This window comes from Gopherus evgoodei, chromosome 11 (assembly GCF_007399415.2).
Source record: "Gopherus evgoodei ecotype Sinaloan lineage chromosome 11, rGopEvg1_v1.p, whole genome shotgun sequence".
In the NCBI taxonomy this organism is placed as follows: domain Eukaryota; kingdom Metazoa; phylum Chordata; order Testudines; family Testudinidae; genus Gopherus; species Gopherus evgoodei.
In genome coordinates this window covers 15,186,538-15,208,691 of record NC_044332.1, presented here as the reverse complement: position 1 = coordinate 15,208,691, position 22,154 = coordinate 15,186,538, and the positions used below count along the sequence as shown (strand labels likewise).

General features: G+C 44.2%; 1 protein-coding gene across 1 annotated transcript in view; it reads left to right on the top strand.

Moving 5' to 3' along the window:
- CPS1 (carbamoyl-phosphate synthase 1) overlaps positions 1 to 22,154 on the top strand; it is a 133,051-nt gene that overhangs the window by 32,904 nt on the left and 77,993 nt on the right. Inside the window, exons 7-16 of the mRNA XM_030580033.1 lie at positions 409 to 498; positions 2,702 to 2,830; positions 4,267 to 4,373; positions 5,698 to 5,839; positions 9,212 to 9,289; positions 10,673 to 10,771; positions 11,563 to 11,658; positions 17,499 to 17,688; positions 19,988 to 20,145; positions 20,490 to 20,618. Coding sequence (XP_030435893.1) covers positions 409 to 498; positions 2,702 to 2,830; positions 4,267 to 4,373; positions 5,698 to 5,839; positions 9,212 to 9,289; positions 10,673 to 10,771; positions 11,563 to 11,658; positions 17,499 to 17,688; positions 19,988 to 20,145; positions 20,490 to 20,618 — 1,218 coding nt within the window. The remainder of the gene's footprint in view (positions 1 to 408; positions 499 to 2,701; positions 2,831 to 4,266; positions 4,374 to 5,697; positions 5,840 to 9,211; positions 9,290 to 10,672; positions 10,772 to 11,562; positions 11,659 to 17,498; positions 17,689 to 19,987; positions 20,146 to 20,489; positions 20,619 to 22,154) is intronic.

The following is a 22,154-nucleotide window of genomic DNA, read 5'->3' as shown; positions in this document are numbered from 1 at the left end:
ACACCAACTGAGGACCTGGCCCAAGGTATCTATCACTGTCTCTCTGTGGTGCTACATCTAAGCCACAGCTCTTGAGAATTCAGTTGTTACTTTCTCTTAATGAGGAGAAACACAGAAAAGCTAGTCATTAACTATGGAGACAGCCAGTTTCTTAGGGATCATTGTTATGACTGTAACGAACAGTATATGAAAAAGCATTACACTTGTTTTTGCCTTTCGTAAAAAAAATTAACCTCTGTGACACTTCCTGAGATTTCCTTGTAAATTGACTGGTAAGTGCCAGTCACTTCCTGGCAGTGAACAATCAATCTGCTACCAATCTGTGTGCAAAACACCCTCACTGCATTTATGGCTTGTGGTTTGTCACTTACGGTAATTGTCTTATCTTTTTTCTAAACCTGTCAATAGGAAGTCAAGGTGTATGGCAAAGGGAATCCAATTAAAGTTGTAGCTGTGGACTGTGGGTTAAAGAACAACGCTATCCGTTTGCTAGTAAAGGTAAGTCAGTGTTCTGTATCTTTTCTCCTCCAGGGAGCTTCTTTTGCAGCATTGCTTTAGTACAAGACAGGCTGATAGTTTAACGGTATCTGTTCCAGGGAGCATGCTCCTCATTCTTACTGAATCTTCTATTCGAAAAATTGGTAGGGATCCATCCCACCCACCTGAATGTTTTCATTTCATTATAAGTGCAACCCTTGTTAGATGATTCCCAATGGGGCGAGTCATGCTTTGAACTTTATAGATGGTCCCTAAAGCTAACCTGATGGTGAAGAATAGGCACAAGGCAGCCACTGTGTGTGAATTCCATGAGAAGATCTATTGGCAGGAGACTGAGATGGTTTCACTGAGGGACTCACGTGTGAGCTGAAGAGACTGCAAGGGATATGTCGCTACCTGCCTAATAGCAACCAAGGAAGAATCAGCTCTGCATTGCAAAAAAAAATGATTTAAAGTAGGAAACTCGGCACTAGTGCTTTTTTTCCTGGAAGGCTCTCTCATAATTGAGATATCAGCCTTTATGCCATACTAGCCCTTTGTCTTGTTTCTCAGCAGAAGGCATGAAGATGGTGGCCTTCCATTCTCGGAAGGAACTGGGGTTCCTGATGTCCAAAATTATTCTCTGCTAATGCAAACATTAAGGCCGTAACAGAAAGCATGCTTTGCATTGCATCATGCAGCCATTTTTGGTTACAGTTCGCACCTAATATTTGATAATCTCATGACTGTTTCCCCCATTTTAAATGATTGGGCCAAAGGAAACTGTTTGAACTTCACAGAGGGTGTAGCGAGAGGTCGGTGAAGCTAAGGAGAGAAGGAGGGAGCATTTCCAATAGAAAAGGGTTTAGCAGTGTGGCACTAGGGAAAGTCAGTCCAGCAAAAGCCATCTACTGTTGCCTAAGCAGCACAAATCCAAGATCGAATTGTAACAGATCCCTGCACTGTTTTCTCTGGATGACATGCACAACCGATGTGTGGTTGAAGAGAAGTCCCCTGAACTAGTATTAACGGAAGGAGTGTGGCTGAGCAGTTAAAACAGAAAACTGTAGGACAAGTAGGGTGACCAGATGTTCCGATTTTATAGGGACAGTCTGGATTTTTGGGTCTTTTTCTTATATAGGCTACTGTTATCCCTCACCCCATCCTGATTTTTCACACTTGCTGTCTGGTCACCCTGACAACAAGACTCCTGGATTTTATTCCTGGTATTGCCACTTGCACGCTGGGTAGCCTTGGGCAAGTAACTCTGATCACAATTCAGCAAAACACTAAACATGTGCTTCACTTGAAGCTCCAGTGTCGGTCCGTCACCTGGGAACCAAGAAAAGTCAATGGGACTATTCACAGACGTAAAGTGAAGCCTGTGCCTTAGGACCAGATCCTTAACAAGACTTCAGTGGGAGTTAGGTATCTAAATACCTTTGAGCATCTGTGCCCAAGTTACTTACTTAGGCTTGCAAGGATTAGCTTTTTATCAGTAAATGTCTATTTCACCATACGTACGCAAACTGACAAAAAAGATTTCCAGAGATAACAATCGACATTTCCAGCAAGGCAAAGAAAGAGAAATGCAGCTTGAGAACTTATTAGGGTTTGGTTTTAAGGATATTTATTTTGTCTGTGTTGACATGTGATGTTGACTATTTGTGTTTTAATGGTTACAAAACATTATCCTTTTGAATTTCAGCAGCTACCATCATTAAATAATTGTCTGATTCCTCTCCATTTCCTCAACCTCACATAATTCCTACAAATGTGAAACTTTAAATTGATAAAAATAAAAAAATGCTTAAAAAGAAACATCTATACTATCCATCAAAATGATTACAAAACTGAATTTTGCCAAGCCTATCTCTACTGAATCAGGGTCTAACCTGCCTCCTTTCAGTAAAGAGCTAGGACCCTGTGCTTTTAGGTTAATAGGTTTCACAGGCTATTTGTGCTGTCACTGTGAAGACTTTAATGTCGTGGTGAACAGCTCAGTGACAACTATGAAGTCCTAGGTGGTCACAGGCTTGTTACATTGTTAAATACATCCCTAAAATAGAGATTTACTAAGGAGAGTCCACATATTGGCATTCAGGGCTGCTTTTGGTAGAATATGTCTGCTGGGATGTAAGGGAGCAGTTAGAATGAACTCACCATGTAAGAGGCTAAGTTGACTTAAAGCATTTTCTTCCTTCCTCTTTTGCTTCTCTGCCAGCGAGGTGCAGAGGTGCATTTGGTCCCATGGAATCATGATTTCACTGGAATGGAGTATGATGGGCTTTTTCTTTCTGGCGGCCCTGGAGATCCAATGCAGGCACAGGAGCTGATTCAGAATCTTCAGAAGGTACAGCGTGTGCACGGGGGGTTGCTTGCCAGTGATGACTAATGGTTCCTTTAAGCGGACTTAGTCTTTTCTGATCAGATCATGTATCTGAAAAATGAATGATCATGGAGCTAATGAGTCGTGTGCCCATGTTCACTTCAGTCATTTTGCTAGTAGTATATATCCCTGTCTTGTGTCTAGTTAGACTGTTAGCTCTGGGACAAGGATGGGCCTAGTCATATTGTTGCTGAAGAAGAATCACTGTTAATATCACCGTCATACTGGTGGTGTCTCGCAGCACACGCTAATGAGTCAGTGCAGATCTGTGTTGAAGTGAAGCAAGGCAAACATGCATGTTATGGAGCAGTATGGTTGTCCTGGGAAATATGCCCGTCTCTTCTAAATTATATAACTTTCATGGCTGGTGCTTCTCAGTTCCAGTGATGTGCGATGCCACTGCTCATTCCCTATGGCCCAGCCCTGGAGCAAAGGAGAGAAGGGATCACATCTGCACAGGCTGTAGAGAGGCCGCAGAGCTTCTGCTTGGCTGTGGCTTCCCCTGCCCTCAGACTGTGGTTGCTTCTGGGGGTATGTGTCGTTGCTTCTCAGGGAGCAATCTCAGCAGAGCTGCAGAGTCATGCATCCACCACTCATAGTCATAGAGTGTAAGGTTAGAAGGGACCACCAGATCATCATCTAGTTTGACCTCCTGTATGTCACAGGCCACCAACAGCGTCCCACACCCCCACACTAAACCCAACAACTGGAATTAGACCATGGTAGGACAGCCTACAGGAGAGTAGACTGTTTTGCACCACAGGCAGAGAATAGGAGGGATCAAAGTGTGCCACTGCCCTAGGCCCCCATAATATCAGGGAAATGATTAAGTCAGATATAACCACATACTCTTAGCAAGTGGCCCACACCACATGCTGCAAATGAAGGTAAGAAACCTCCAAGGTCACCACCACTTTGACCAGGGGGAAGTTCCTTCCTGACCCCCACATATTGCAATGAGTTCAACTTGTTCTCCCATCAGCCCTACCCCACCCCACAGGACACTTCTGTGAGCCATGCTGTGCACCGAACAAAGACACTCACTGAGTGGCCTCCTAGATCTTGCCCAGCAGAACCACACCAGTTCCACTGTATGGAGTGACCTCGAAACACCTGGAGGAGGGATGTGATGGTGGACGGAGCATTGGCCCCTAGCTGTGCATGTGTGCTGGGCACCCTGAATTTCTTCCTGGGCATTAGCACTGTATAAGAAACACTACCTTGGCAGCAAAGGGACTAGTTCATTTTTGTATGGAAGCTGTCAAAACAAATTAAATACTATTGAAAACATTGCATTTAAATGCATAAAAATATGCACTAGTTTGCATTATTGCTGAATTTGGAGATTCACTGTTCCCATGGATCTCTCAGTCGGGTTAATGAAAATTATTTCCACCTAGGTCTTGAAGAGCGATCGCAAGGAACCTTTGTTTGGAGTCAGCATGGGGAATCTGATAACTGGAATAGCAGCTGGAGCTACATCCTACAAGATGCCCATGGCCAACAGGTATGATGATACTGGTGCTCTACAGAATCTGAACACATGCCCTCGGGACTTCAAAGAGCCCAATACATCAACATTTTGCCTCCCCACCTCCAATGCCCAGGATGCCAGATGCGTTGGGGACCTGCACATGCTGCTGCATATCTCTCCCTCTTTCCATAGGTCATGTCACAACATGACCTAAGGGGTAGAGTGAACACCATGGATGCAGAATGCACATCCTTCTCCTTGGGTCAAGCACGGCGAGCAGCCAGCAGTGTTCATTTGTGCACTATGCCCACTGCTGGCCACTAATTAACATCTCCACCAGAGCCCCTTCCATCTTTGTAGCTCAGGTCCAAAGGACACTGCTTTAATCCTCCCTGCTAAATAACTCACTAGGAGAAACCGTGAATTTACATACAGCGGCCCAACTGTGGCACTTTTACACTGGGCATTGTGTGCCCTAGAGATCAGAGCTGGAGCAGGTATGACCACCTTCAAAGATAATATTGGTACATCCTCCATTGCTGCTCCTGCTGGAAGTTGATTGCAGCTGCAATGGGATTTCTCCTCAGTGTATTGCTCAGATTACAAATCTGACCCTAGACGGATGATGAGATTTTACCATTGACAGATACATTTGGCTTGTTGTAAATAATGATGCTGCTTTAGATAGTGTCTTCCATGCACTCTCTCCACCATACTTCTCAGCAGGTCTCTCTCCTAGCTGCACGCTGATATGACTTCATCAGAACCTGGAGAGCAGGAACTTTATTTATTTGTTCCAGCAATTGACCTTGTTCCCCTAAATAAATGGTTCATTTCAAGGCAGGTTAGAAAGTTAGTTCAGGGGGTCTCAAACTAGGGGTCAGAACCCCTCAGGGGGTCACGAGGTTATTACATGGGGGGTCACGAGCTGTCAGCCTCTACCCCACACCCCACTTTGCATCCAGCATTTACAATGGTATTAAATATATAAGAAAGTGTTTTTAATTGATAAGGGGGGTCACATTCAGAGGCTTGGTATATGGAAGGGGTCACTAGTACATAAGTTTGAGAACTACTGGATGAGTTGGTCCAATCCTGCTAAAGAATATATGGTATGAATTTGATTTCATTATCACTGTGGTTGTGATACTGACTACAGAAATTGAATAGCTGGTATTGAGTAGCCAGGGGGAGATAAAATATCCGTGACTTTGGTCAGTCTGCAGGTGCATAATTAGAATGGTCAGCACTTTGCTTTTGCTAACTGCCTTGCATTACTGTGATATTCTCCTCCTGCCTTTGATACCCTCCATCACCAACCTCTCTGTCTCTGTCCTTTCCCCCTCTCTTTTCTCAGAGGTCAGAATCAGCCAGTTATGAACCTGTCGAACGGACAAGCTTTCATTACAGCACAGAACCACGGCTATGCACTTCACAGCAACACCCTTCCTGCTGGCTGGAAACCTCTTTTTGTGAATGTCAATGATCAAACAAATGAGGTAAAAACACTCTCTCCAGATACCTGCTCAGGCAATGGGTGAGTCGGGGAAGCCGGTCATTTATTTCACTCACATGCCTCACTCAAGCCTGTTTTATCTACAGGAACAGCATTGCGGGTTATCCATCATGACCAGTTGTTCCCTAAGAAACATTTTCTTTCTGTTTCATTATCTGATAATTACCTTTATTTGGTGGCACTGCTTTGTCAGCCGAATCGGTTACTGTGACTGCCGGGTGACCACTTGGTCAGCTAAGCAAGCTGCAGAATCAGTGCAATGACCCCTTGCCACCTCTAGAGGAGCTGATAACAAACAGCTCTTGGAGGCTCTTGTAAGAAATGCCTCCCTCCCCTGCACTGCCCCCACCTAGGATGATTTCTGTGCCTTTAATAAAAATCACCCGCTCTCGAGACTGCTAAACCCACATTGCCATATTGTTGTTTATCACAGTGACGCTTCGAGGCGGAACCCTCACCAGAGCCTCAGTGTGCTGCTGTTCAGACACAATCTCTGCCCCAACGAGCTTACAGCTTTGATAGACAAAGGGTGGGATGGGAAGCAGCGGCACAGAGAGAAATGACTTGTCCTGGGTCACACAGTGAGTCTGTGGACAAACAGAAATAGGAACCAGGCCTCCTAAGTCCCAGCCCTATCCACTAACCAAGGCTGCTTTCTGTAAGCCTGGGTTATCCTTGAGACTCATAGAAATGCTGCTTAAGAGTAGCTGTTTGGAAAGAAAATTCCCGTGGGTGGACACCTTGTATTAGTTCTTCGCTCCCACCCCACATCAAACTTGACAGGTTGGAAACTGCTGCACTGTACTGGTGTGTATTCAAAATACTCTTCTGGAAGATACATTTAGCAGAAGTTTGTTTACCAGCTGGTGTTGGCTACGGTTCTGAGTAGAGCTGGACAAATGAGGGGGAAAAATTCCCCACCACTGTTTGTTTCAGTGTTGAAATTAGTTAGCTTTGGTCTCTGTAGACGTGTGGACTCACCCCTGCGGCACCTCCTGCTGGTCTGTTGCAGGTATTAGCTCATTCCAGCTCCAGAGTGCCCTCTGCAGGTTGGTGAGCCACTGCCTCTTGGCCCCCATGTCCCTGCTAGGACCCGGTGCCCCTTTATCTGGGGTGCTGCCCCCTGGCAGTAACCCTTTACTCTTTGGGTCTCCCCTCCCCAGGGAACCCCCACCCACTATCCCCACTTCACCCCAGTATCAGGCTACTGCCAGTCCTCATCTAGCCCCCCACACCCTGGGGCAGACTGCAGTATCAGCCTACTCATCATTGGCAAGGTTGAGTTTGGACCTGTTGCCTTGGCCTACCCCTGAGCTGCCCTCTTCAACCCCCAGTACCTGTTGACCTTGTGCTAGATCGCAGCCTGGGCCTTTCCAGGCTGGAGCTCCCCAGCCTTTCCCCAGCCCTGCTCCACTCAGGTACCCTGTCACTAGCTCCCTGCAGCCAGGATCTTCTCCCTCTACAGGAAGAGAGAGACTGACCTTTCTGGCTTCCCTGGCCTTCTTATAAGGCCCTGTTGCTCAGTTTGAGGCATGGCCCCAGCTGCAACCACTTCCCCCAATCAGCCAGCATTTTACCTTGCCCAGCCCCAGCCCTCCGCAGGGCTTTTCCAACCCCTTCCAGGCTGGAGCGAGTGATCACCCCACTGCAGTCTCATTCACACACCCTGTTTTATGTTCACTTTATATGAAGATTGGAGCAGTTGGCTGGCAAAAATATTTGTGGAAAGCAAAATTCAGAGTCAGATGAGCAAGAATGATTTCCCGGGCTGTGTCATCTGTGAGGGGTGAACTTACAACCTCTGCATCTAAAGCACATGAGACTCTATCGCTTGATCTAAAGGACAAGGTAGAGATTGTTACTACCTCTGTTATGCTGGAGGTAGTAGCAGACTCGTAAACGGCTATACATGGTGTAGCCACTAGAGGAGGGCGAAGAGCCACATTATGTTTTCCCATATTCTGAAAATATTCACAGAAACTGAATTTGATAACCACACATGTAAGTTATGTTCTCTTCTATTCAGGGAAGAGAAATGATACCATGTAACCGATCTGACCAGCCTCAGCTGAGCAAACCAATGCAGATACCAAATATTGATAATCAAGCCATGGAGTAAAAATTTGGAAATGATATATGTAGAATAATTAAAAATAGCTAATACATTAAGGCAAACTGTAGCCAACTCATGGTATTCCGTGACCAGAAGTAGGGCATAGCTTGCACAATAATTAACTAATTGTGAATTCTTCACTTTATGGTAGCTGTATGAAGGCCCCCGGCCAACAGCCCATCTCTCTCCTCCACACCCCCACCACCATCCCATGCTCTCTCCCGTTGTCTCCCTCCACTCTCAACCACATCACTCATCCCTGCTCCTACCCAGCGCACCTACGCTAAGGCCTATTTTGGCCCTTCCTCAGGGGAGTGGAGGTGGAGCCTGCAGTGGATCCTCTTAGAGTCCAGGGCTTCTCATCTTCCACCTGACATGGTCATCTTCTCATGATGCAGCAATGACTCCTTCAGGCCTCTCTCATTCGTTGTCCCAGGGCCAAGCTGCAGCCTGTGTCATGCCATTCATGGGAGAGGTCTGCTGCCTCCTGCTGCAGCTTGCTTGGAACTGCCAGCAGCTGCCAAAAACCCAGCTCAGGCAACTATCCCGCTCTCTTTGGCCTGGCAAAGTGTTCCCACTTGTCATCTCCTGACAGTGGCCCTCGGAAGACACAACCTGTGCCCGCTGCTGCAGCATCCATAATTTGCCTCATGATGTTGAATTAAAGAAACCGTGCCATGTCCATCCCTAGAATAATGAAACTACCAACGTCGGTGGAGTTAGAGCAGGAATGTATTTGGCCCAGTGTTTTCAGCAGCACTGATATGAAATCAGAGAAGTAGAAGCAGTCATTTTACTTCAGCTCTCTCCAGGGTGACCCTTTACTGCTGTGTATTCCCTCCTCCCAGCCTGTTCCGATGTATACCCCCGCCCTCTCAGCCTGTTCCGATGTATACCCCCGCTCCACCACCTGCTCCAGTGTTGCATCTGGAAGGACACTAGCATATCTTCTCTGGTAAGAGCTTGGCAATCAATAGCGCTGTTCAAAGCATTCGCAAATTCAGCAGTGCACAATCCAGTAGGTTACATGGGTAGTGTATTGCCGGTAAAAGGTGAATGGCTCAATGCTTCAATGGAGAAAACACTCTGTGAAGACCTGGAATGAAATAAGTTTCAACTCAAAGGCCCCCAAACGCATACCGGTCCCTTGCCATTCAATGCCTACAGGTTTGCAAGCAGTAGCCTTCCTCTATCCACCTCATTACCAGGATGTTGTCTAAGGCAATCTCTTTTATCCCACAGGGAATTATGCACGAGACCAAACCAATTTTCACAGCACAGTTTAACCCAGAGGCCAGTGCGGGGCCAACAGACACAGAGGTACTGTACAGGGATTGATTCAGGTTTGCTTTGGGGGTGGCTGAAGGAATGCATGTAGAGTATAGAGCATCTAATGGAGGAGCCCTGAAAATCTTGATGCAGTGACATTCCTAGGGCCTGTTTTCAGAAATGTCAGGACCCTAACCAGGATCCCAGTCTCACATAGACTTGTCTGCATTTGGTCTGATTCAAAGCTAATAGAAATCAGTTGAAAGACTTCCATTGCCTTCAATAGGCTTTGGGTCAGGCTCTTGAGTGACTCTGTTTACACAAGTAGCAGAAAGCAATCCCATGTTCTTTGGCTCCTTGAGTGACTTCATTCACACAGATGGGATTACTCACGTGCAGAAAGTTACTCATGGGCTGAAATCTTTGCCGGATGGGACCCATACTCCTTTTATCTGAGATGATTGTAAAAGAAAATTTTCTATTTTATTTAAAAAAAACACCCAGATGCTTTTTTAAAACAAACCTCATTAACTTTCTAATACATTTTACTTCCACTTTCATATTTTGTAACTGTAGAGTTATATAAATGGATTCATACTCACTCTCTCTTGTTCTCCTCACTGAAATGAAATTTTAATCCCCCGTCTGTGACTTCATGCAAATTCCGATAGCAGCTGGTTGTGTAGTCTCAGTGAATGCCAAAGCAGCAGTAGCAGGCGGTGTTGCAAGGAGAGGGCATGTCTGAACATAAATCTATTATTGAGTATTTCCTGGGAAAGGAAGCAGAAGTAGTTGGAAGTGATTTGATTTTAATTGTAATTTGATATTGTTGATTAAATCTATGAGTGAACCTCTCGGCAAAAAGTTTCTTACCTGTCTGAGTGATCCGTGAATTGAAAAGAACTGAAAACCACTCCAGAACTGTCTTTGTGACCCCTTGTGCTGGTCCAGTCTATGAATACTATAGTATACTGCATATGCTGATAGATTTAGTGCACTCCTGAAGCCGCACTGTGCCATATCAGATCCACAGCTGGTGTAAATCTGCTTAGCTCCACTGATCCGGTTAAGAGTACAATATTCGGATTTCTAATTTTTAACATTAATTCTTCCCTTGCATGTGTTATCACCCATGTACAAGTAAAGTATGGGTGTGAGTGAATGAATGGGTTCTATAGGCTTTCTCTCCCTAGTTTCCTCCCTGATACCATCTTGCTTCTTTGACTACGGCATTACGCCAAAGATTATTATGGAAATTAGAAATATGGGGCCAGATTCTTGGTTGGTGTCAATCAAAGTCATCTGAAGTCAATGGAGCTAAGCTGACTTACATCAGCAGTGGATTGACCCATGGCAGGCCTGGTTTTTCTGTGTTTCATTCGTATTTATCTAGCCCTGGTTGGGCACTAAAATACATGTGTTTGCCTTTACCAGTTCCTATTCGATTCGTTCATTTCGCTGATCAAGAAGGGAAAAGGTACAACTGTTGCCTCAGTGCTGCCCAAGGCCAGAACTGTAGCTTCTAGGCTTGAGGTCAGTATATTAATGTTCTTTATTTTTAACTATCAGTCATACACCAGCTGTGACTTGTATTGAATCAGATGGAGAAAATGCAGAGCATGAAAAATTACCTGTGAAACTGAAGTACAGGACTCCCTTACAAAAGCTACATTAGGATTTCATTTATTCTCATTATAACCACTGGATTTTGCTCTCCCTCATTATTTTATTAATTCTCTGTTCCTTTGAGGAAGTTTTGAGACATGGAGGTTTGTATATATGTTTTTGTATGTTCTCCAGAGCAGAATCGATGCTTGTTATGGTGATCTCTATATTTCATGCCACCTCATGCAGTCATATCCAGCTATGAGATTTGGTTGACAGCATAAAGCTGAAGCTGTGTTGCTGGAAAATAAGTTTGGAATTCTTAGCATGAACTGAGTTGCACAGTGAATTGTGCCTTCAGAATGCCGTTGGTCTTTGAATAAAAAATGCAACACAGAGATGTGGGAAGCCAAAGTGAAGCCTGGCTGTCTATAAATAAATTAAACAATCCGTACGTTTACTGTATATTTTGGGTAAAACATCAGTCGCCTCCATTTCTTTACCCACCTGTGCATGAGATGGGTTCAATAAAACTTTTTTTGGAAAGTTGGACAGACAGCTGCAGGTTTTCTGAAGCTGGCTTTTCTTCTTTCTGCGACCTAGTTTTTCATGATTCAAGGCTATTCCGCACTGCACAGTCTCCTTTCACCCCAGTTTAACTCCCATCCTTTGCACCCTTTGTGAAATCATTCTAATCATTTTATATTGCTGACTTTTAGGTTTCCAAAGTTCTCATCCTAGGATCTGGAGGTCTGTCGATTGGTCAGGCAGGGGAATTCGATTACTCTGGGTCACAGGCTGTTAAGGCCATGAAGGTAAGAGAAGGCTCCAAGTACATTACCAGAAATTAATCTGCTTTCCCTTGTTGCAGCTAACCTGATCATTTATTCCACCCTAGTCGAAAGCTGCGAATTTATGTAAGTTACTGAGTAGTAGAGCTGGTTGAATTATTTGGGGATAATAAATTATTTGGTAAATTTAGCCCTTATTTCTGTTTATGAATTATTGACCAACTGATCCAAGTTACTTTATTCATAAGTGTTCGGCAAGCAGCTTATGGAAATAGCTTGATTTTGAATTTCAGATGTTGTATTGTTGAGATCTGTTCTCTTTGACTATGTCCCTTTGACCACTGAACTCTGTCACATGGTGTTACTTCTGTTCCCTGATTGTATGACCTAAACTTCATCAGCAGGAGAGTAATGAATAGTAATTAACGCACTCACTTCTGAAATGAACTGTCAGATGAATAAATATCTGCGCTAAAATTAGTGAAATGTTTGTGATTCCGTGAATGTTTTCACACAGAAAGTGCCAGTCACCAAAATGCTGATGGGAAATGAATGGTATGACGCCACTATTAATAGTGACATGCACAAGCTGTGTTTGCTGGTGAAAATACCTGTGAAGTTTCTTTGTGCGCCATGCAGTCAGCCCTCCTCAACAGGCTATTATTTATTGTAAATGAGATAAAATAGTTTTTTAAAAGCCAGATGTTCCATATTCATCCATGGTGCAACTTCACTGTCAAAGGGGTTACTCCAGAGATAAATGTCGCCTAATAAGCTTAATGAGCAGGCATGTTGGTACTACCTATTGGTGTCTCCTTCCTAACTCATGTCGCACCACGTTTTCAAGAGTCAGAAAATGTGTCTGTGCACTTCTCCATGTGCCTAAATTGCACAAGTAAAACACCCTGTGAATGCTTGTGAATTAGGGATTTGCATCACCAGAATCCTGACTGGTACATATTTGTTGGATGTTTCATATGCACAGCTAGAGGGAACATACTTATGTGTGTTTCAGTTTACAGCATAAAAGCTCAGCCCCAACTCTGGCAGCTTTACACTGTTCATAGCAAAGCTTTGAAAAGTGACCCAAAAGGGGCAGCTGAGGATTGCTCTTGAGGCAGGGTCATCACTGGGTAGCGCAAAGTCAGCTCTGCAGCCCTGTGTCCCCATCACCTGCTCCACATGGGGTGTCCAAAGGGAAAGCTCATGGCACTCTGCCACAGCCACAGCTGGCTGCAGACTGGGTAACTTAGAGCAGCTGCGAGGCTGCTCTAAGGTAAGATAGCTGGCTGAAGATCAGGGGAAAGGAAAGGTGGCTTAGAGCTACCTTCCCCACCAACATTCTCTCACTCACATAGACACACAGACACACACATTCTCTGCATCGGGTTTAAACTTGGTGTAGCTGAGAACCGAATTCCAAATGTGGTGAAACACGTATTTCCTGTGCTTTGTTTGCATTGTGTATTGCCAGTGCTAGCTCTAAGTTCATGGTGGTTACATATTCAAGCAACGCATATCAAATCAGGAGAAGAGAGGCCTAGAGCCATGTGGATAGGTGTCTGAATTCTCAGGGAGGGCATCTCCTATTTCTTCTTCTCTGTCCTCCTCTCTCACAGTTCTAACAGAAACAAAAATTATTTTTTTGCAATAAATCTTGCCAGCTTGCCCTTCCAAAATATCCTTTCTCTCTTTCCTGTACCACCGGCCAGCTGGCTTGATCTTGGTGCTAATCAGCCAGGCTAGAGGTGCTACTTGCTCTCCCTGGCCTTGCTTCTGGCAGTGTGATTTACAGTAGTATGCAGAAGATGAGGCAGTTGGTCAGCATCTTGCAAGAGGACAGCTAGATCACGTAGGTGGGAGAAAAATGGGGACAGGTAACAAGAGCATAAAATGTGAGGCTAAAGATTTTTCTTTGCCAAACTTTTAATTAATATATATATAGAGAGAGAAATAATCAGTAATAATCAGCCTTACCAAACACACTGATCATATTGCTGTTGTTTGCAATCCTTTCTAGTCATTTAAGCCCCGGTTCAGTAAAGCACTTAATCATGCACTTAAATCCATCTATTCATTTAAGCACATGTCTAACTTTAAGCTGAAAGGACTGCTGAATTGAGGCATTATTCACAAACATTCAGGTGAGTGAGTTTTTCTTTGCAAAGATGTGCATGGAAAGCAAGTGTGCCAGGAAGAGTAGCACCTATAAATGTTTGAGAATGCATGTGTGCTGGAAATGGCTGTTTAAAAAAAATCCCTTCTTGCTATTTGTGTGGTAGATTCACTGAAACAATTCTAAATGCGTGCAGGTATAACTCACTCAGAAAAAGGGAGCTCTCCTGTCTTTTTATGGTGCAGACTCATTTATTATTTGTATCACCGTAACACCCAAGATCTGCAATCCGATTTCAGGGCCCATTGTGCAAAGCACAGTTCTAACACTTATTAAAAAGAGCTTACAGGTTTGTCACAACAGAAAATGATAGGTGGGGAAAAACAAACCATAGGGAGAGAGGCTGCAGTATGATTTTAAAAAAGCATATTTTAGCACAATAGGCATTAGTCATGAGCATTAGTGAGCAGCCTTGTCATTACCAGCTGGGTTTGCAGATACCCTGGCACAGATGAGTATAAAGGAGGGATCTGAAATAGATAGATGTTACAGCTGGTTGGAAAATGGGGGGGAAGGGTTCCCTTGGAAAATTTCAACATCAGGGGAATGAGCGGGGGCGGGGGGGAGTTTCCAGAGAAATTTTGACTCTTTGATGGAAATTTTTTTGATTTTTTTGGGGATGGAAAAAAACCCCAAACTGCAGAATTGAATAATTTTTGCAGCTTGGTGACAAAACAAACATTTTCCTTTTGCTTTTTGGTTTTCCTACAAAAAACTCCCCAAAGTTTCAAGGACAGCTGATGCTTTCTGAAAAACGATCTTTAAACAAACCCCCAATTTTCCATCAAGCAAAAGTTCAGTGGAAACTTTTTAGCCAGCCCTAGAAGATAAAATTTCAATTATCCACATAGAGAAAAGAAAAACAACAGCCTGTGACTTAGTTGACCAATCATGAAGCACAAATATTCTGTGTGACCCAGTGTGAAACCAAGCCATAAATTTGTTCACACAAGTAATTTTGAATTAAAAAAACATATACATACCACTGCCAACCTGTTCACAGATCATTTGTGAACCGAGAAACGGGGTAAAGTAATAAAAATAATTATTTTCCAATTATAATTTCCTGAGCTTGGTTTCTCAGTATACAGCTGAGTCAGTCAGAAGCCAATTCAGTGTATTTTGAGAAATGACACAGAGACCATGTCAGTTTTCTTTTCTGACAAGCTCCAGAATGGTAAGTGTGCAGTGACGTATTATTCCACTCTAGTTGTTGTATTTTACTCAGCATTTGCTTTTTCCTGAATAATGTGTCCCAGATGCATCTTTACTCACTGTCTGAGTGGAAGTGCGGGTTTTTCTTTATTCTTTCATAATGTCACTGGATAGTTAGCTCCTGGCAGAGGATCAGAGCACGTGGTTTTCAGCTCAGAGACCCTAAAGATTGATTGTCCCAGTAAGCTAATCAGAGGACCTCTTGGTTGAACTGTCCCAGTGTTGCATTTAGTATTATTACAAATCATCCTCTCAAATTGCTGAATTAAGAGGTATTCGGCCCTCCCAAGTAGGAAAGGATCCCTGACATTATGTTCTTTCCAGTGCATGTCAGGAAGTGACCTGGTAAATAGGCTTCGTCCTCATTGGTGTCATAATATCCGAGGCAGTTCGAACACATCTTGGAGCCCCCCACAACACAAAAGTCATTGGAATAAGGCTACTACGTGCAAGGTTCAGAGTGTGGCCTCCTCCTCCCTCCATGTGCCCCAAACTCCTCTGGGCTGCAAGCAATGGAAGTGATGAGGTGAGCCTTGCGAGGAGAAGGGATTAAGTAACATGCCTGGAACTGGTGAAGAGAGTTAGGAGAGTATTGGGTGGAGTTTTCTTTTAAACTGAAGGGGTGGGGAGCCAGCAGGGGTTTCTCCTACCAGGACAGTATAATAGGGGAAGACATCTTGTTTCTCCAGGGGCTGGAGTTATTCTCCTCCTAGAGTTCTCAGGGAGGAGGAAACTGCTCATACTCACCTTCCCAAGACACTAGCCCAGGCACAATACACATCGGACCAGCACTGCTGGGAACGCCTACAGCTACAGCCCTGGCAGCATTTCCTGAACCGGTCCTGATTCCATGGCAATTTTTTTCTTGCATTGAGAAGTTGCTGACCCCGACATGCCAAGCCCTTGACATTTTCTTTCTTTATGATCAATAGCTTTCTGTACTATGGTGTCCAGTTTGTCCTGTAACGGTGACACTCTTCTTCCTTATTCGCCTCCCCTCTAAGCCTGTAAAACTGACCATTCAGACTCCTTCCTTTAGTATGCTCTATTGCATGGGTGGCCAACCTGTGGCGGAGCCACATGTGACTCTTCAGAAGTTAATACACGGCTCTCTGTATAGGCACCGACTCCGGGGCTGGAGCTACAGGCGCCAACTTTCCAATGTGCCAGGGGATGCTCACTGTTAACCCCTGGCTCTGCCATAGGCCCTGCCCCCAATCTATCCCTTCCTGCCCTCTCCCCTGAGCCTGCCGTGCCCTTGCTCCTCCCCCGCACCCAGAGCCTCCTGCATGCCAGGGAACAGCTGATCGGGAGGTGCAGGGAGGGAGGTGCTGATCAGTGGGGCTGCTGGTGGGTGGGAGGTGCTGGGAACAGGGGCCAGGGAACTGTTTGGAGGCTGCTGCCATATTACTGTGGCTCTTTGGCAATGTACATTGGTAAATACTGGCTCCTTCTCTGGCTCAGGTTGGCCACCCCTGCTATATTGGGTGTCATTTTTTATAAGAGGTCAGTCAGTGTTAGCACTGCAGACCATCAAAATTCAGGGCCACGATCCCTCTGCTTCCCAATACCACCTTCTCTCTGCAGCCATGGTATATTCTGAGCCCGCCTCTGGCTTACAGGTATTATAGACACACTGGGCTGAATTCTACTCTCTTTGATACGGGTGTAACTCTGTTGGCTTCTCTGTTACCTACTTATAATGTTTCCAGAGGAAGGGAAAGGGTGATCTTGTACTAAAGGGACTGGACTGGAACTCAGGAAATCTGGTTTCAGTTCCCACCTCTGCCTCCCAAACATCCCGGGTGCCTGACGCTGTTGATGTCAGTGGCAAAACTCTCCTTGTCAATGAGGCCAGGATTTTACCCTTAAACTTTTCTGTGCCTCAGTTCCCTATCTGTAATGTGGGGATGAAAATGCTTCTTTTCTACCCCTCTTTGTCTGGTCTGTTTAGATTGGATGCTCGCTGGGGCAGGATTCTCTTGCTAGATGCATATTCCAAGGGAAAACGGAGCCCTGGGTTTGGTTCGGGCCTCCAGGCACTGCTGTAAAACAAATAATAATAAAGAACTTTCTTCAAGTGTTTCTAGCTGTGCAGAAAGAGGCACTGGGCCAATGTGGGTTCTCAATGTGGTAATTCCAGCGACTGTAAAGATTTGCAGTGGTGCAAACGAGAACAGAAATGTATTGCACTGTTGCTCTCTTTGGAAGAATGTGTGAAAACACGTACAGGAAGTTCCTTCTTGTAGTGTCCTGGGGAGGTACAAAGAACTGAAAAATATTGAGGTACCATGATCAGCCACCTGGTGTTGGGTTGTTCAGTCAGAGAAGACACTATTTTTAGTTACTGGCATGGTACCTAGCCACTTGTTAAGATCTTCATTCATAGTTGTTGTGTTTCTAGTATCTCTGTGGGTTTACCTCTCAGTATACAGTACATTTTAAAACTTTAATGTTGATTTTCATTTCTCAGGAAGAAAATGTGAAGACTGTCCTGATGAACCCCAATATTGCCTCAGTCCAGACCAATGAGGTTGGCTTAAAGCAGGCTGACACTGTCTACTTCCTCCCCATCACCCCACAGTTTGTCACAGAGGTCATCAAAGCAGAAAGACCAGATGGGTTAATTCTGGGCATGGGTGGCCAGACAGCTCTCAACTGTGGTAAGTACCGTGGAATTGTAGCTGAATTAATCTCTCTAGCCCCACATCCGTCACCTTTATACCTGGCTCTGCCTGATCAAAACTACAGGAATCTCAGCCAGAACATTTCATTCATTTCATTCACTTACAAATGTATATAAGCAGAGATATTAGCCTAATGGACCGATATAAGTATTAATTTAATTGTACCTATTGATTAAGACTTGTAGTGGCTATCTTTTATAGTTATCAGTTATACAGATGTTTCATACCAATAGTGTTTTGCAAGTGCAGCTTATAAATTTTGGTTTGGACAACAGATTTGGGGCATGTTCTGTACCTAAACATTAAGATGAAGATTGAAAAGGGAAGCTAGAGGGATAGTGGTGCTTTGTTTAGCTTAGCATGGCACTGCTCCATTTAGGATGAGAGATGGCTCCAACCCACAACATTCAGATCTAGATGCAGCTTTCATAGATTTTAAAGCCTACAGAGATTACTGTGATCATTTAGTCTGACCTCCTGTGTAACACAGGCCAAAGTACCTTACCCCATAATCTCTGCACCAAGTCAGTCATCTTCTGATGGAAGTATAGCTTATCTTTTAGAAAGATATCCAGTCTTGATTTAAAGTGAGAGGGAATCCATCACATTCCATTCTAATGCTTCAAAGTATGTGTGTGTCCAAATTCAAGGTTTTGGTCCTAAGTAGTATAAAAGGAAATTACATTTGCAAAATTCAGACTGGATCTGGCTGCAGATTGTGGCTGCCCTGAAGGTTTGCAGGTATTTGAATCTGTGTGCTGTTGTATTTAGGAATTTCCTTAGTTAACATTATGCTACTTTTAATAGAAAACAACGTTTAAAGTGGAAACATTTAGCTCTGACCTGAAACTTGTCAAATTAAATGTCAATGTTTCATGTTTATTTTATCACAGTATTTCCAAAAAGGGTGGTAATTTAGGATTTCCCATCATTCCATTCTCATAGACTCATAGACTCATAGGTCAGAAGGGACCAATCTGATCATCTAGTCTGACCTCCTGCACAAGGCAGGCCACAGAACCCCACCCATCCAATTTTATAACAACCCCTATCCCAGGACCGAGTTATTGAAATCCTCAAAATTGGTTTGAAGACCTCAAGCTGGAGAGAAACCACCAGCAAGCGACCCGTGCCCCACGCTGCAGGGGAAGGCGAAAAACCTCCAGGGCCCCTTCCAATCCGCCCTGGAGGAAAATTCCTTCCCGACCCCAAATATGGCGATCAGCTAAACCCTGAGCATGTGGGCAAGACTCACCAGCCAGCACCCAAGAAGGAATTCTCTGCAGTAACTCATTTCCCATTCCATCCAACATCTCCCCGCAGACCATTGAGCAGACCTATCTGGTGGTAATCCAAGATCAATTGCCCAAATTAACAATCCTATCATAACATCCCCTCCATATACTTATCAAGCTTTGTCTTAAAGCCAGGAAAGTCTTTTGCCCCCACTACTTCCCTCGGAAGGCTGTTCCAGAACTTCACTCCCCTAATGGTTAGAAACCTTCATCTAATTTCAAGTCTAAACTTCCTAATATCCAGTTTATACCCATTCGTTACAGTAGATGTGGAAGGAGAAACCCACACTGTCTTTACAAATTTAAGCTTTATCACTACCTAATGGCTCTTTAGGATTGCCATGCTTTGGATCATTTAGAATTACACAGGGTTTCACACTTGAGACTGCACTCCATGGAACATCCCTTCATCGACAGGGATGTGGTTGAGATTGTCTAACAGGATTTGTCTGTCTCTCACTTTAGTGATCTTTCGATTTCAAGGGCTAGATTCCCTTCTAGAATCTTCGGAACGACATGGGACTTGTTTTCCATTGCCCTACACCTTGTGTAGTCATCTACACCTGAGCAAAGTGGGTGTGAAATGTTTCCAAATCAAAATGACAGTGCTTTCTTACATCCTTCATGTGCAGCCATACATGTTTACACAAGGCAGCAGAGAATCAAGACTTATCTGTTTGCTGTGCCACTGGCCTGCTTGCTCCTCTGCTCAGAATCTCCTTCAGGTACCTGTGGCCCCAATTCAGGAAAGTATCCCTATTCTAGATGACACTTAATCAGATGCTTAAACTGAGTCACTTGCTTAAGTGCTTTCCTGAATGTATTGGTTTTGGCACTGAATTTTGACAGTTCGAATTGAGAAACTATGTCAGTGGGGACCATGTACAGACCTAGCTAGCTAGCTGCAAAGCCAGATTCCTCATTCGCTTTCCTCTCTGTACGGCATGGGTGCTCCGATTCTAACTCCATTCTTTCCACAGGAGTGGAGCTGTTCAAACGAGGTGTTTTGAAGGAGTATGGAGTGAAGGTCCTGGGGACGTCCGTCGAAGCCATCATGGCCACTGAGGACAGGCAACTGTTTTCTGACAAACTGACCGAGATTAATGAGAAGATCGCTCCCAGCTTTGCCGTGGAATCGGTAAATGCGAGGAGCTTGGAGATGCAAGGCTGCCACACTTGGCTTTATTATTCTTTAAACAGCTGAAACCAAATTCATACCTGGTGTAAATCCATTGAAGTCAATGGAGATGTACCAAGTAGGGATCTGGTGCATTGGAAGTTGGCAGGGATGCCCAGATGTATTTAAGGGCAAAATTTGGCTCCTGGAGTCACACACAACAAAGGCATAATTCTTTTCTCTTGTCTAATTTGGGGAAGTGCCTTATTGATGGGTTTCCCAGTAAATGATATAACCTGATGTGTAGACTTGAATCAGCTTAGTCCTTGTCATTTTATTTGACGTTTATTCCTGTCTGCTTTAAGATTGAAGATGCTTTGAATGCAGCAGAAAAGATCGGCTACCCAGTCATGATACGCTCTGCCTATGCTCTGGGCGGACTAGGGTCAGGTATATGTCCTGACAAAGAGAGACTGCTGGATCTTGGGACCAAGGTATGTATGCAGTTGATAGCTATAGGGATCTATCTTGCCATCTGATTTAATATATTCTTGTAATATTCAGATTAGTCTAGTTCTACATACTTTATCTTACTGTTAAAACATTATCTTGATGTCCTCTAAGGTTCAGTCTTCATAATACTTGCCATTGACTTGGGTAGTGTGAATGATTAAGTAACATTGTTAAATTCTGCCAGAAACGACTCATAATTTGAGCAAATGTTTCACCAGTTTTGGTCAAAAAGCAATATAATGTCCTCTTTTCTCCTGCTCTCAGGAGCTAATGTCACAAGGAAGATGCAGAAAAAGTAAAAGCCCTAAAAAAAGCACTGAAAAGCTTAGCTATAACTAAGGACAAGGAATAGAGAGAGACTGGCAGTGTTAGGTCATTCTTGTATTTGATTCTTAAGGGTGAAATTTGTGCGGTGCCAGAATCCTATGAGGAACCAGCCTTTCAGCGTTTGTACTTGCTAGCGTGGGACAAAAATTGCCTATTATTTTTCCACAGGAAGTGTAGTATTTTTTAAAACTTTCCCATGAAAACAAACCAGAAAGCAGAAAAGGCGGGTAACATTTTTCAGTTTGGGGTTAAAATGTTGCATTTTTGAAAGCCTGGGTTTTTGATTTTCCATGGAAAAACAGAAAACAATTTATAATGAAAATTTTCATTTGGGTTAAAAAGCTTTTTTTTAGTTTTAAAAAAATCTTCATTTTTTTTTGCAGTCAGCTTTACTAATATTATTGAACATTTTTTAAAAAAAAAGTTTAAAATGTACTCTCTAAAAAGTATTTTTGCCTGCCAAGACCCAAATGTTGGAAACTCAGTATTAACATCTGGGACAAACACCTGGAATTCTAACAAAGATAAATATAGATCAAAGACCTGTTAGCTTAACGTGAGGTGAGATTCACTTGTAAAACCAGTACGTTTCTATTTGTGATTTCAGTCCCATGTTTCATGTGCTCTGATGGAGATAATTAACTAGATTAAAACATGGAGTAGCACAAGTAAGACTCTGTGGTGCAAAGGTTAGATCTGTGATTAGAGCGAAGAGCAGCACAGTATAGGCAGTCCTGAAGTCAACAAAATCCAGTAGGCTCAGGTTAGAATATCCTGCACAGTGGGGCCTGATACTTAGCTGGTGCACATGGTATAGCTAGGGTGGCCAACTTTCTACTCGCACAAAACCAAATACTCTTGCCCCACCCCCTGCCCTGCCCCTTCTCTGAGGCCCCGCCCTACTCACTCCATCCCCCCTCCCTCTGTCGCTTGCTCTCCCCCACCCTCAGTCACTCGCTCATTTTCACTAGCCTGGGATGGGGGCTGGGGTGCGGGGCGGGTGTGCTCCAGCTGTGGGTGTGGGTTCTAGGGTGGGGCTATGGATGAGGTGTTTGGGGTGCAGGAAGATGCTGTCAGATGGGGCTGAGGGGTTTGGAGTGTGGGAGGGAGATCGGGGCAGGGAGGCGGTGTGGGGTTCTGGCTCCAGGAGGGAGTTTGGGTGCAGGAAGGGGATCAGAGTGGGGGCAGGG